We start from the raw sequence: 16,541 nt of genomic DNA, 5'->3' as shown, positions 1-16,541 counted from the left end.
CTTTCAGAAAGAGCCAGCACTTTAGGATGGAACTGCTTTCTGGCAGGCTGTTGTTTGTCCTACTCAATGTAACTGAAGGAGTCAAAGTGGGACTTGGCTTTTTACTATTGAATGCTGTTATTTGATCTACCAGGGAGCTGCTATCTGGTTATCTTCTCATTGTTCTTTTGTTAGGCTGCTGGGGGAGAAAGGGAGGGGGATGATACCACTCCAACTTGCAGTACAGCAGTAAAGAGTGACTGATGTTTATCAGAGCACAAGTCACATGACTGGGGGCAGCTGGGAAACTGACTATGTCTAGCCAGTTACGTTTCAGGGGCTGCTGCCCCCAAGTCAGAAGCTTATTGGCCAATGTATGGGGTCCACTGACGAGTATTTGTCAGATATTGATCAGGCAGGTTTATAAGTCATTTGTTTGCTTTTAAAAGCCAAATGAGCAGATCTTTACATGTATGGCCAGCTTTAGAAAGTAAAGACAGAAGTGTGCAAAAGGCCTTAGTAATGTGTGAGCTAATAACACCAAGAAAGGGAACTGGAAAGCAAGCTGTCGCCAGGGATTTTTTGATTGTCTATGACTGAATATTGTTCTTCTTTTTGAACAGAAGCTGCTTTTGTTAAAATATTGGGATTTCTATTCTATTTGGGATGTTAATTTGGTGTCTTTACCTGTATCAGAGCTGTGCAGATTGTTGTCTTTATTATTTTCCCTAATTGCCCTACTTTTGTGTAAACTGGCACATACAAAATTACTTTTTTCTTTTTAAATCCATGTCAAAGTAGCACAGACATGCGGTGCTGCATTTTAATGAGCCAACGTGTAAGAACAACAGAGGTGGACTGGATAGTGGAGGCAGGGGCACAAACATACCCTCTGGGCTACTACTTACGGTGGCCATAGACACACTGATAATATCGTACAAAAAAAACTTTGTACAAAATTCGGTGTGTGTATTGTGGGAGATGAGCCGACCGATATGGGCAGAAGACTTGAACATAGGACGGCTTGTCTATCGGGCTGGTCGGAAATTTTTTTAGCAACATTGGACATTGTTAGTGCTGAATCGTCAGATACAAATAGAATTCTGTTGTTTCTACCTGTACATCTGATGATTCAGCTCTACACGTGTGTATTGAAACGAACAATCTGTCTTGGAAACATCTTTTCCATGAAAGATGTAATTGTAACATCTATGGCCACCTTAGTTTGTGCTTTTTGTTTGTTTGACTTACTTTTGGATTTTTGTAACTAGAGCTTTGGTTCATGCTGTTCCATCCTATTCTACCTCAAATAACAGTATGCATCCATACACCAATCAAAACGCACCCACATAAAATAAATATGGTTGCTCTCTGAATGCATTGAGCAAGCAGTGCCTGGCAGGCTGGAAAAAAGGGCAGTGACACCAGTTTTCTTTTCACCGCCAAGTCCCGCTCTTTCATTCATTTACTAGCAGGACAATGATAGTGTGGGGGCTGTGAGAGGGCTGTGGCTTGTTAGCTTTACTTCTTAGTTAAAGGGAGGAAATTGGATTTAAGATTACATTACATTATCAACGTGTATCATCTACATACAAAGCACCTTCAGAACAATTGCTATTTTATGTATTAGAGCTTGCAAAAGTTTCACAAGTCTCTCTAACACTTTTAGCACTGTATGGGATAAGGCTGCATGTGAGAGCTCCAAATGAGCTTGGATATTTGTACGGAACAATAGGGATATGGTAACAAAGAGACAGCATTTCAAAGTTGCATCCCCCCTTAGGCATGAAGGGGTAAGGAATGTGTGAGCATTGCTGGCTTCTCTTTCATTGAAGGAGTTAAGGGAAGGGAGCACACACCTCTGCCTTGGGAGGTAAACTTTAGCTCTGGGTTTGTGGCAGCCAATGCTGGTGTGCCTGCTCGTGCTGGGAGACTCTCAGGTGACAAGCCCTCAGGTACACTGTACTATGATTTCATAGGGGTGGAGCAACGGGCTGTACAGGTGTCTGCCTGAGCTAGGTTACTAGTATAGACACAGCTGATCGCTTCCAGGGAGAGCTGACTCATTCCATTGCTGGATCTGGGGTCTGTCACAATAAAACTGGGGCAAACAAGCTAAAGAAATCCAATGACTTGCCATGGAAGCCAAGGAAAGCAATGTGAAGGATACATCTACAGCATTGCCAAAGAAAAGGAATCTGACCTTCCTGAAAAGTAGATTGTACATGTTAGAGAGAAGGAAAACTGACACCATTGTGGAGCCCAGTAATAATGTGGATTGTGGGAACTCAGGCACCTTGCGCAGGAGCCAGTCTGACAGAACAGAGTATAATCAAAAGCTAAAAGGTAAGTGGAAATAGCCTTGGGAAACCATCTGTTGGTCATTTGCATGGGTGGAGGAATGACACATTCACTATATTTCCTTGTCACCATATTTGCAGCACTTTGTTAAGCATCTCGAGGACTTGCACAACGTTTGGATGGATAGGCTGGGCCTAGAAATGTGTATTATAAAGAACTTTTCTGCATTCCTTGCACATTTTCACCTTTTTCTGCAGGGGTTCTGTTAATTTTTATTTTGAATAGAACTTTGGGAAATCATTATCAGTACCCACATTCTTAATCAATATGTAAATAGTATGTTGGTACTATACAGATATTTTATATAATTCACATCAGTGGAGCTTCCAAGCTAAGGTCCCTGTTACGGTCACACACAGTATGATTACATTTATCAGGAAATAATTTTCTCGGTTTTTTTTGGACCTCTGACACTGCTGCTTTTCTGGATACTATGAAGAAAGGTTAATTTCTTCCTTATGTATATAGGGCACAGAAGCTGGCTAACCTGCCTATATTTATATGTAGTGTCATAGGAAACCAAAGTAACCAAAGCAAACCCATGTAGACATGGGGAGAATATGCAAGTACTAGGCAGACGGTGTCCCAGGAAGAGTGGAACCAAGAACCCCAGCAATGCAGGGCAACAACAGAATATGTATATGAAACACTGCAGCCATTTAACTTCACCTACCAGCATTCCCAGCAACTTAGCTGACTGAATATACTTGAGGAAATGTAGTTACCAGCAGACGGGTGTGCCAATTATAATCTGCATCTTTATATCCTTTGCCATTACACTTATCTTTAAGTACTGTTGCTGGCAACCCTCCATTTACAATGTATTAATCTATCTCATTCAGATAATAACTGTAGCACTATACAGGTTTTAGGGCAAAAGCACATGGAGTGTTGGCTCCACTGCTCTCAGCCTGCCATTTTTGTGCAGGAGGAGAGAAGGAATCCGCATGGCATTTGCGTTAAGGGCAAGGGCACATGAAGCCGTGGTTCCAATGCTCTTAGCCTGCTTTTTTCTGCAGGCATAGAGATACAGACACGCTTTTTTCTGCATCTCTGTTTATCTGCAATGAAAAGTACAACTTCTGTGTTACAAGGAGTGGATATAGTCCTGAAAATGTTGCTTTAACAGCCCAAACCTTCTCTGTTTGCTTACGCTCAGCCGAAAGCTGTACTTTCCATTGCAGATAAACGGAGGCAGCTTCGGACTGGTGGGGTCTGGGCCCACCGGTGCTGCCACATCAGTGCCACCCCCCAGGCCCCAGCCGCAAATCCCTACAAGCCCCCTGCCCCAGCAAATCCCTCCCTGTTTGTTAAACTAAAGAAGTAGGCTACATTATGTTTTGGGCATCTGTACCAGCCTCAGGCAACCAAATCCCTTTAGCAGTAAAGATCTGTGCCTCCAAAGATGCCCCAGTAGCTCCCCATCTTCTTTTCTGCTGATTCACTGCACATGCTCTGTGCTGCTGTCACTTACTGAGCTTAGGGACTGACTCAATATATACAGTACACATAGAATATAAATGTCACAATATAAGGCTGATTAGTAATTAATATGGATAATTACTACACGGCAGCACAGAAACCAGTGCAACTAGCATCAAAATGTAATAATCAGCCATGAAGCTTCAGTTTATATTACAGGCCAACCTCATTTTCTGTTTTATAATTTGTGACGACCCCTAAATTTAGCTTCTCAATAGCTGCTCAGAGCCCACTCAGCATGTGTGTGTCGCAGGCACTTTCCAAGATGGTGACCTCCTGTGACAAGTTTGAAGTCCTGGATCATTGCTGCTCTTGACAAGCTGAAACTTTAGGCTAGTGCAATAAGTTCAGTAAATAAAACATGACATTTTTTGCCCTATTCATTTTTAGGGGTTTAGTTCTCCTTTAACCCCCAGCAGCCAGCGCAGACCTGCTTGCATGTTCCTTCTTGCGCATCATTTCCATCAAGCAGGGGAAGTCAGAAAGGGAGCGCAGTAGGCCAGGACTTGTCGGTTTTAGGGAGCGGGTTTGGGCCGGTGTGGCCAGCCCCGTCAGACCCTGAACAGAGGTGCACATGAGAGCAGATGCACTTCTCGCTGCCTGCAGAGCAGGTCGCTGAGAGCAGCAGATCCAAGACTCCATGGGGTAAATTTATCAAAGAGTGAAGTTAATAGTGAAGTTCCGCCACTAGAGTGAAATTCCGCAGCTCTCAATTCATTTCTATGGGATTTTGAAAGGCGTATTTATCAATGGGTGAAAGTGAAAGTTCTATCCCATAGAAATGAATGGAGAGTGGCGGAATTTCACTCTAGTGGCGGAACTTCACAATTAACTTCACTCTTTGATAAATATACCCCCATGTGCCCTTGCCATCCTTGCGCCCTTACCCCTTAGGCAAAAAATACCAACATTTGCCAGCATTTGCATTTTACGGATTCAAATTCAGATCCCTTCTCTCCACCAGCAGCAAAACCGCAGGCTGAGAGCAGCTGAGCTAAGGCTCCATGTGCCCTTGCACTAAGGGTTAGTCCACACGAGGAGATTCGGGGAGATTTAGTTTCTTGGCGACTAATCGCCTCTTCTTCTGGGCGACAATCCCCGAACTGCCTTTGCGTGTCTTCCCATCCGCTATAATGAAAAGTTGCCTGCGCTAAAGTACACACAGTGCTTCGTTTTCTGAAGTCGGCCGAAGTTGCCTCACGAGTAAGCTTCGGGCGACTTCAGAAAATGAAGTGCCGCGTGTGCTTTAGCGCAGGCGACTTTCCATTATAGCAGACAGGAAGACATGTGAAGGCAGTTCAGGGAGATTGTCGCCCAGAAGAAGAGGCGATTAGTTGCCAGGCGACTAAATCTCCTCAAATCTCCTCGTGTGGACTAACCCTTAGGGGAACAAAATAAGTCATACTTCACAGAGAGGTTGGTGGATACATGGGGGTATATTTATCAAAGAGTGAAGTTAGAGTTTGCCACAGTCCTCTAGAGTGAAATTCTGCCACTCTCTTTATTCATTTCTATGGGATTTTGAAAAGTGCATTTCTCAAAAGATGAACCTTCACTTTCATCCATTGATAAATACTCTAAGTACTCTTAAATCCCATAAAAATGAATAGAGAGTGGTGGAATTTCACTCTAGAGGACTGTGCCTTCACTCTTTGATAAATATACCCCCAAGACTTCATGCGAATCAAATCATGTTGTGTTACAATTCATGGGAAACATTCTTGTTTTGTTAGGGGCAATGAATATATATAGTATTTGACCAGTATTCTGTTTTTGTTTACTGTTAGATAAACATATATTTAGCCTATCGCCTGTTGCTTTAACACATAGAAAAGTAGATGGGTTTTGCCTAAGAATATCTGCAATTTTGCCTTACTATATTCACTATAATCAGCAGAAGTGAGGTCTCGGGCGGTGTTTTGTAATACAGGAACATTACCTCCCCACACATACTACTATCACTTCCCAGGCAGCTTACCAAGAAAGATGATGTCATTGATAGGCCTTTTCACTGCCCAGCCTGACATTGAGGAAGAGCACAAATATTGCTGGTGTGTCCACATAGTAACCTGTTTCTGTTCTGCCATAATGAGCAAATAATACTTTCTACAGCTGGAACAATTTATTTGCTGCTCACGTATGCAAATGTATGGATTAATGGGGAGAAGTGATTGCTTCACTTTGATTTCTTTGGATTGTAATATAGGATCAAATATGGACACATTGATTCGATTCAGAATTGTCTAGGGGTCTCAGTAAATAAGTATGCGTGTGTGTGTGTATATGTATTAAGTCTACCACTGAAAGTCCCCAAGGTGTTCAGTGACAAACTAAAAGCAGCAGGCCAAGCAGGGTTATGGAAAGCAGCCCTTATATCCTTGTACGTTAAAGGGATTGTTCACCTTTGAGTTAATTTTAGTATGATGTAGAGGGTGATATTCTGAGACAATTTGCAGTTGGTTTTAATTTTAAATTTTTTGTGGTTTTTGAGTTATTTAGCTTTTTATTCAGCAGCTCTTCAATTTGCTATTGAAGCAATCTGGTTGCTAGGGTAATTTGGACCCTAGCAACCAGATTGATTATATAGAATATTAATAGCAGAGGATCTAAATAGAAAGATGAGTAATACAAAGCAGCAATAACAATATTCTGTATGTGGAGTATATGGATGTTAGTTACTTAGTTGGGTACATGCAGCAGGATTGTCTATTTGTAGGAATTATACAGTGGGTAAACCTGGGATGGAGTGTCACAGAACGCCACTAGCAATATCCTGATTGGTAACAGTCTTTCTGTATGTCCCACTTTGTTTTCCATTTGCATAGTGATTTTGTGCATTGAAAGGGACATTATTGGTATCTGGGGAAAGCTGACCTGAGTGACAGTGCCCTAAGAATAGTCTCCATGGCAATATGTTCCCAATTGACTTTTCTAGGAGACAATATCAATTTAGCTGCTAAAGGGTAACAATGGGAGAAAGCAAAATATAGGTCTGGGTCCTTATTTGGTATTTTGCTTTAAAGCAAAAGAAAAGAGTAAAGCAGTTATTTATTATATGCCATGCACTTCGCTGTGTTAGAGTTCTGGCATAGTGACATATATTTTTTTCTATTCCCACATTGTTTTGTGTTAATTTTGGTAGTTTCTTTGCAGGGAAATATATCAGTTTTGCACACATACAACAGCTACACCTACTGTAAGTATATATGGTCACAGAAGTATGTCAGTGTGCAATGATTCAGAAATTTAGGACTGTACAATGATGGACAGATAAGGGCTTATTTACCAATGGCTAGGTGCACCCACAGGAGTGCTAAGGGCTGCAAAATTCCAAACTATTATTAATGATTCACATGGGAGTTGCATAAAAGAGCAACTCATATTAAACTCTATACAGATAAATAGACATGCACTACATCAGGGGGGCTCTACTTGGCACTATACTTCGTTTTTATGCAAGTAAAACTTGCCTCCAAGCCTGAAATTCAAAAATAAGCTCCTGCTTTGAGGACACTGAGAGCAACATCCAAGGGGTTGGAGAGCAACATGTTGCTCACGAGCTACTGGTTGGGGACCACTGCTGACCACTGGTTGGGGACCACTTGATGAAACAAATCTTGGATATGGTCCGTGTCCAGACCAAGTAGGGAACTTATTGGCACGGTTATGATTCAGATGAATCAGGGAGATATTTATCAGGCAGGTTTAAACATCTGGACAAGGTAAGGACCACATCAGCTCCTCACACCAATGAACAGCATTTATTATTCATTTAGCGACCTCACCATAATAAAAACATGAGATGTTTGCTTTCAAACAGTCAAGGTTAAAAAAGTTCTTTGTAGTTGGTTAAAATTGGCTGCTATGCTAGCAGCCACTTTGTACTTTTTATGACATTACCCCCAGTGTGCTAAATCTATTCCTGGATGTGAATGACTAGATGTGAGTACCCTAGAAATGAACTGGTGTACTGATGATCAGGTTGGATCTGACTGCATACAAAATTGCAGATGGGCTTGAGTCATTTTATCTATTTTTTTACTTGATTGTGGTAAAATCTACATTACAAAACATGGACTACCATCCCATAATAATTAGGTATGAACAAGAGAGATTCTTAACCTTTCATTGATCAATCAGCATTCATTCTAATGATAAACTAGAGTCTGCAACATCTGTGTTATGTAGGTATGCACCTAATCCAGCATTCAGTTTAGGATTTGTCTGAATCCTAGCACTTTTTGCACGATTTGGATTTCAGCAGAATCTGAACCCTCCTTACAAGTCATGAAACAAAAGAACTGAATGCTGTAACTTTTTGTTCACAAAGGATGCATTTCTTTCTAAAAACGTTAACTTGTAAAATAGAGTTTGAATCCAGTTTTGTTTTTGCTGAATTTGTTGAGCTGGATTCAGTGTCTATTTGTATCCAAACATTTGATGTGTCCTTAGTGTTTTGTCATCAGTTATTAACAACAAGACTGGAATGGCAAAATATCACAAATATATAATATGAAAAAATGTTAATTAACAAAACACTGTTAAAGTAATATAGAGTACATAAAGATGTGAATATTGAAGGGCTGTCATTTCCATTACAATCTATTACAGTCCAGACGAGCACAAGCCCTGCAGATATAGAAGCATTGATCAAGCAGGAGACACTTAAAACCATTTCTTTTGTTCCAAATCTACGTAGAGCTGAAGTTACAAAGCAAAAAAAGGACTTCTTTTCCCATTAAGGCGTTAGAGACTGCCACACAAATACAGGAAATAAATGCACAGAATTTTATAAAATAATTTATAATATTTTCAAAAGCCGAGTAAATATATATTTTTTTGTAAAACCCAGTTTTTCGACACAAATTACCTCTGTTTATTTTAGTGGCATTATGCTTTTAAAAAGCAGCATATATTATTGATTTACATCTATTCTTCCTTCCTTCAACACAAGCTGATCTATAAAGATAAACAAAAATGTATAATAACAGCAGGAAAACAGACATTTTCTAGCCCTTATTTACTTTAAGTAGAATATTTGTCTAGCCTTTAGTCTATAATTTCTACAAAACAAGATCTACTGCTTGTATACAAGTGCATTTACAATACAGTTAAGTGGTATTGTACTTCCAGGTGTAAATGGCTAGCTACATTCCTACCTGTCGCTAAATCATTTAAGATGACAATGTTTTTGAAACAGCTAAGAACACAGTACTATATATTCATTATTGTGTTGCAGTGTGCCATACAAACTAAAATACTCTCTTTTCGTACCTGTACTTCATGCTATACCAGTTTTCCCACCACAGGGCTCTCAGCTGATTGGTTTATGTCTGTTTGCTGTAAATGTTCCTCTTTGCTGCTGAACAAAGAAAACCAAACACAACAATGTCATATAAACATATGCAGAAAAGCTCCAGTAAAACAAAGCCATTTGATGTGTCAGTATCTGATTATTCATAATGAAAATGCTCCCTATGTGTAATCTGGGCAAACGTGAAAAGGTACATTTGTTTGTCATTCCCTGCTTTCACCATCTATATTGTTGGAGGACACTGACTTGAAAAACATAACTAAAGGTGGTTGTGATTTTAGATTCTGAAAAGCAAGGGCATAAGACAGCCCTACTTCAGTAGTTAATGGGTCTCTTGATTAAAATTGTCTCCACACACCACTCAATCTGCTTTTTTACCCATTAAGGCTTAAATAAATCAGCAACCTTCCCTACAGATATGTTTTTCATCGCCCCAAACAGACTCTTGCCTCACTTTGGCTAAGGGATAGCCTTGATTTCCAGCTCTGTTTAACCAAAACCCAACAAATATTCACTATAAATAGAATGACAGCACGTCTAGAAAGGTTCACTTGGTTATATACTTATTTTTTGCCTTTCATTTTCTTTCTTTCTAATTTTGCTAACTTGTTTGCAATTTGATGCAGTATTCATATGTAAATTTTGACACTGGGGCATCCTGGAGCTGCTACCACCCTTAAAGAGGTAGTAATTCTAGGTGTCCCAAAGCAGGTTGTGTCTATAAACACAGCTAAAGGTGGCCATACACGGATCACATCCTAATGAACGGGAACGGGCAGTCTGATTGCGGGACCGCATCAACAAACAGATGCGGCCGCGATCCAATGGGATTTTTAGTCCCATCCGATCGAGATCGGGGAAGCCTGTCGGGGGGCCCCATACACGGGCCAATAAGCTGCCGACTCTGTCTGTCAGCAGCTTTTATCGGCCCGTGTATGGCCACCTTTACTTGTGGCAAAAGAATCACTTGCTAATGGCAAAATTCCAAGCACTGGAAAAAAAGCAATCCTGACTTGAAACTGGAACTTGAAACTTGTATCTTATTTGCTACTGAATGCGCAATTGCATTTGAGCATTACAGAGAAAACACTGTGGGTAAAAAACAAGGGGATCTGAAATTGCACTTTGCACACTGAACTTGCAGTCATAAATTACACTCTATGTTCCTCATTGGTCCTGCTGTTGTTACACTACCAATACCTGAATCCTACAGGCACCTGTTGGGAGGTGCTGTACGTTGAAGTGCAACAAGAACTGGAAAGTTGTCCACAGTTCTCACCCCCCTCCACACATACAAATAATTGGCATTACCCAAGATCCCCTCTTTCCTAAGTCTGAGCAGATAGGGTATTATAAAAATGCCATATTGGGGCCTAGAATATCACATAAAAATGGCAAATAATACAGGTATAGGATTTATAATCCAGAATGCTCAGGACCTGGGGTTTTCCAGATAATAGATCTTTCCATAATTTGGATCTTCATACCTTACGTCTACTAGAAAATCATTTCAACATAGAGAAACCCAATGGACTGGTTTTGCTTCCAATGAAGATTAATTATATCTTAGTTTGGATTAAGTGCAAGGTACTGTTTTATTACTACAGAGAAAAAGGAAATCATTTTTAAAAATCTGGATTATTTGGATAAAATAGAGTCTATGTGATACAGCCTTCCCATTTTTTTTAGTGCTTTTTTTTTTTTTGAGACCTATAAAATTGGGAAAAACAATGCTAAGGGTTAACATGGCTTCATTTTATGGTGGTGCATTGTTCCTGCAAAGTACATACAGCCCAGGTGCATTTTATGGTGTTACTAAGAGAAGTATGGCATTACAGCTACTCCACAACCATAAAACAGTAAGTGTACATTTAGATCATTATTTAAACATAGAGCATTAACTCTGTAAGCCTTCCAGAATGGCGGTTTTATTTCAATGATTTAGAAATGAAAAAGTGGCAACAGAAAGCAGGATTCGAGACAACTGCTGCTTTTTCATGATTCTCTTTCATGTATACTTAAATAGGCAGAGGAGCTGTTATGTTACAATCAGGCTAATTTAATATTTCCGTGACCTGCCTCATGCAACAATGGGGCTGGTTAATATGTAAAGGAGGGCTGGCACTGACATTCAATATATATGTGAAAAGGTCTGGTATATATATATATATATATATATATATATATATATATATATATATATATATATATATATATATATCAGACCTTTTCACATATATATATATATAGAGAGAGAGAGAGAGAGAGAGAGAGAGAGAGAGAGAGAGAGAGAGAGAGAGAGAGATAGATAGAGACAGACAGACAGACAGACATATATATTTGCTTGGAAGCAGCATTGACTGGATGGCTTGCAGGGTACAATAGACTCCTCTGTTACAATACTGAAATGACTACAACACTTTACACCTCTTATTACCACAACATTTTCAAGGAAAATGTCACTGCAGTAAAACAACTTTTAATTCATGTCAATGGAAATGTAGCGCCTCTAGTAAAGGATTGACATTTACCCAATACTCAGATACTTCCGTTTTTGGAAGACAATGCTGTGCATAGAACAATTCTTCCAATTGGACAGACTGTACCCTTAAGGGGGTTGAAGCAATGGCAGGGGGTTAAGCCTTAGGTCTGTTAGGGTGAGAGTTTGGGGGAACACTTGGAACTATGTCTATATGATAGCCAGATATATGACAGCTGATTCCACAGAGTTTACAATTTGTGGCATATAAGCAGTTAAACCAATGGATTTTGGTTTAAGCCTCCTTTGTGGTCTAAGATTTAAGAAGTGAACACAATACTCCATGTTATTTGTTAAGGTCACAGATAAATAAAAACATTGTTATTTCAGTCATCTTGCTATACAGTTTAAAACATATTTCAAACAACAAATAAAACTTATTTCATGCCTTAGAGGGTCCATGCGGTACCTGGACTGATAAGAGCTGCTAACTTTACTCCTACAGTCTGTAGCTTATCGGCCTGTGTATGGTGACGTTGGGGCAGCCTGCCCAACCAGTGTATGAAAATCGACCAGGTCTGTTGGGCAGGTTTAACAATGCCTTTGGTTGAAGATTACATTTTTTGCCTGATGGCTCTACACATGTCTGATGCATCCCAATCTGGCACAGAGTGTGGCCAAAGATCTGCTCACCAAAAAACGAAGGTCAGAGTTTTACAGTAACAAGATAAATTGAATTACTAATACCCATTCCAAAAAGCAAATTGTTTTAATGAGCAAATCCTTTCATATATCAACACTTATCTGTAACACTTGAATGCTGAGAATTCTGGGAGTTGCCGTTTTTAACATCAGAGGGATGAAACAGGTTTATCATTCTATATTTACAAAAACAGAGAAATTAAAACCAGAATTACAATTGTTTGTGTTTTTTATGATTTCTGCAGGTGGATGAGGATGCTGACTAGCGCATGGTTATAGTTCATATATAGCTGATATAAATAAAACAGACTCTGTAATACACTTTGGCTGTATGAATCGATTTGGGAGAATGGATCATTGGGTTTGCCTTAACTGATGGGGGCTGCAGAATATATTGCTCACCCATAGCTTTACAGACCTGATTTATAGTAATTGGCAAAAATTGTGAAAATATAAACTGTGCTTGGTGGCATGCAATACCCTGGGGCCACGTTAAATTTAATTTGTAGTCTAAACCAAATGCAAGGTGGATCTTGTTTCATTTTTTCATTTTTTTCTTGCTAGAACCAATACAGAAAAATAATTGAACTATGTTTCTTCCCAGTCCTGTGTGTAAAGTACCAGTCAGCATTTATTTTCTTACATTAAAAAGTTGAAGTTAAAAAAAGAGGATGAACCACAGAACCAGTATACCTCTTTTAAATATTAACAGCCAAGGTTCTTTCTTTAATGAAATTAGATAAAATATGGCTGAGGACCACTAGTGGCCACGTAGTAATGTACCCATAGGCATTTACCCTCTAATTTAATTTAATGCCCTCAGACTTTAGCGTTATATAAAAGCAGGCCTCAATAAAGCTGAACACAGAAAAAAGATTTTGCCACTTAGCTTCACCAGAAGCTATTAGACCCAAATCAGTACTGGGATGCATTTGGATTAAAAGTGGCTGGCTTGAATATGCTGGATGCAAAGGGCTGAAGTTTAGTGAAAACAAACTGTTAGGAGAACCATTCTAATAATTAAGATTTTTTTCAGGCAAAATATTTTGACTGTATGTTTTTCTTTTTTCAAAGCACTTATTTCTGCTATTCTGTTGTATTCTACGAGCTGTCTACTATTGGTGCCATTTACAGACATAAGTGCACTAAGGTGCTCTAAGGCGTGCCAAACGAGCTCCATATTGCTAATTTAAAAAGCACTTGTGTCTGAGATCTGGCTGAGCTGGACTGGATAACATGTCTGGCATGAGGTGCAGTGCACAGACAAATAGGGGAACAGAATAGTGATGTGCGGGATTGGCCTGATACCCCCGGGACCTGCTGGTTTACCCACGGATTGTGTAGGTTCGGCCAGCTTCTGCACAAAATCTTTGGGTCGCGGGCGGGTCCGGGTTGAGCTCTTCGCCTGCTCTCCCGGCTTCTTTTGTGATGTCACTGTGGGGTGGGCAGGGGTCTATAAATAGAGGGGGAATGGTGGGCCTGGCCGGATGCGGGTTGGGAGGAGGCGGTTAGGGTTGAGGGTGTGGAGAATTTCTACACCCACACACCACTAGAGCAGAAGCCATAGCATTTAACTCATTCTAATGTTGATGTGCCCAAGGCAACTTTAAAAGGGTTGTTCACCTTTAATTTAACTTTTAGTATGATGTAGAGGGGGATATTCTGAGACAATTTGCATTTAGTTTTCATTTTTTATTATTTGAGATATTTAGCTTTTTATTTAACAGTTTGCAATTTCAGCAATCTGGTTGCTAGGGCCCAGATTACCCTAGTAACTATACCTTGATTTGAAGACTGGAATATGAATAGGAAAGGGCTTGAATAGAAAGATGGACAGTAGACAGTAGAGAGCATTTGTTTTTTAGATGGGGCCAGTGACCCCCATTACTTGTGTTATGTGTATTCTAATTTACCAAGCAAAGTAGTAATCTACTGCACATCTATGGAAATGTGGAACATCTTGCCTTATATTTGTTCTATACCATCTAACAGAAAAAATGGCCCCAAATGTCTCATCATCCGCTCCAGTATCCCCAACGCAATCTTCAGAGGAGCTGCAACAGAGGAAGATTATTAAAAGGACTAAGATTATTGGTGAGTTGATCCAGACAGAGAAGGACTATCTGAATGACTTGGAGTTCTGCATCAGAGAAGTTGTAAAGCCTCTTAGAAGTAATCATGTAAGTAATAAAATCTTCTTTACCAAAATATCCACCGAACTAACTACCGAAAAAAGTTTTACCAAGTTGTGTAATCAACATGATCAGATCTTTCTTTCTTTTATTATTTGTGTTTTTTGAGTTATTGGCTTTTTATTTAACAACTCTCTAGTTTGCAGTTTCAGCAATCTGGTTGCTTGGGTCCAAATTACCCTAGCAACCATGCAATAATTTGAATAAGAGACTGGAATAAGAATAGGAGAGGGCCTGAATACAAAAATAAATAATAAAATGTTTTTAGATGAGGTCAGTGACCCCATTTGAATGCTGGAAAGAGGCAGAAGCAGGCAAATAATTAAAAAAGAAAAAATGAAGACCAATTTAAAAGTTGCTTAGAATTGGCCATTCTATAACATACTAAAAGTTAATGTAAAGGCAAACCATCCCTTTATGTTTTGTTGCAACCCTATGGTTGTAGTATATTCACTGCAAATTAAAGCCAGGCTATGACAACAAGAGCAGTTTAATTATAGGAAAAAATGGCAGCAGATGTTTCTCATTGTTCTCAACGGAAGTACAGAAAGTGCCTTAACTGGAAATATTAAAAGTGGTAGATACTTTTGTTATATCTAGTTGTTATTTATGTTCTTCTCAACTATAAACTCATGTCCTGTAAATGATTCATGCAGATCTTTTTCTCTTCTTGTGTCTAACCAGTGCGAGCAGATAGATGTGGATGCCTTGTTCAGCAATATTGAGTCTGTTTGCCAGATATCAACTAAGCTGGTGTCACTGCTTGAAGAAGCCACAACAAACGTGGAACCTGAACTTCAAGTGATAGGTACGTTATGTGGGAGCTTCCTTTTATGTGTATAGGGATGGGATTGCTTGAGGCTTTATGATTCAGTCTGATTAGTCTTGCTTATTGTTGTACAAATGTTCTGGACTTGTTCAGGGATATTTGTTTTTAATCTCTGGATTAAAAAGATATGAACTTTAAAGGAATTGTTCAGTGTAAAAATAAAAACTGGGTAAATAGATAGGCTGTGCAAAATAAAAAATGTTTCTTATATAGTTAGTTAGCCAAAAATGTAATCTATAAAGACTGGAGTGATTTGATGTATAACATGTCAGCCAGAACACTACTTCCTGCTTTTCAGCTCTCTTGGTTTACACTGACTAGTTACCGTGGTTACCAGGCAGTAACCAATCAGAGACTTGAGGGGGGGCCACATGGGTCATATCTGTTGCTTTTGAATCTGAGCTGAATGCTGAGGATCAATTACAAACTCACTGAACAGAAATGTACCATGTGGCCCCCCTTCAAGTCGATGACTAACTCAGAGTTATAGAGCTGAAAAGCAGGAAGTTGGATTCTGGCTGTTTTATTAGACATCTGTTCACTCCAGCTTTTATATATTACATTTTTGGCTAACTAACTATATTAGAAACATTTTTTATTTTGCACAGCCTATCTATTTACCCAGTTTTTATTTTCACACTGAACTATTCCTTTAAAGGGATTCTGTCACGGAAAAACATGTTCTTTTCAATACACATCCGTTAATAGTGCTGCTCCAGCAGACTTCTGTACTGAAACAGATTTTTTTATATCATCTGACATGGGGCTAGACATGTTGTCAGTTTCCCTGGTGCCCCTAGTCATGTGACATGTGTTCTGATAACCTTCAGTCACCTCTACACTGTGGCACTGCAAGTTGGAGTGAAGTCACACCCCTCCATTTCCCCCCAGCAGAACAATGGGAATATATAGTGAATAAAGTACCCCCTCTTGTAAAATATAAGGATATTATAGGTTATAGAGGAGTTCCATGACCATATAAAAACATGAGGCCGAAGGCCTACAGGTCATAGAACTCCTAGGTGACTTCTGATATTTTGCAACAGGGGGTACTTTATTTATTATAATACACAAGTGTTACTTGTAATACACAAAATTACTCCAGGTGGCTGCCCACACACCAATATTACAAAAAAAAAATTACACTTGTTGATTCAAGAATAAAATTGTATATGGTAGAATTAATTATTTGCAATGTAAACA

The 16,541-nt window shown here is 39.4% G+C and overlaps 1 protein-coding gene across 3 annotated transcripts in view; it reads left to right on the top strand.

Moving 5' to 3' along the window:
• Positions 1-1,541: 1,541 nt before the first annotated feature.
• The window catches only part of arhgef38.L (Rho guanine nucleotide exchange factor 38 L homeolog), a 41,331-nt gene continuing 26,331 nt past the window's right edge, over positions 1,542-16,541 (top strand). Inside the window, exons 1-3 of one of the 3 annotated variants that reach the window (XM_018251855.2) lie at positions 1,542-2,325; positions 14,310-14,497; positions 15,194-15,317. In XM_018251855.2, the coding sequence (XP_018107344.1) occupies positions 2,118-2,325; positions 14,310-14,497; positions 15,194-15,317 (520 nt within the window). In that variant the 5' untranslated portion in view covers positions 1,542-2,117. Of the gene's footprint in view, positions 2,326-13,511; positions 13,662-14,309; positions 14,498-15,193; positions 15,318-16,541 lie in introns of those variants that run through there. The other 2 variants (XM_018251863.2, XM_018251871.2) reach the window with 2 other exon arrangements.

This window comes from Xenopus laevis, chromosome 1L, assembly GCF_017654675.1.
Source record: "Xenopus laevis strain J_2021 chromosome 1L, Xenopus_laevis_v10.1, whole genome shotgun sequence".
In the NCBI taxonomy this organism is placed as follows: Eukaryota; Metazoa; Chordata; class Amphibia; order Anura; family Pipidae; genus Xenopus; species Xenopus laevis.
The sequence above is the reverse complement of the archived record's forward strand: the minus strand, read 5'-3'. Positions and strand labels throughout refer to the sequence as shown.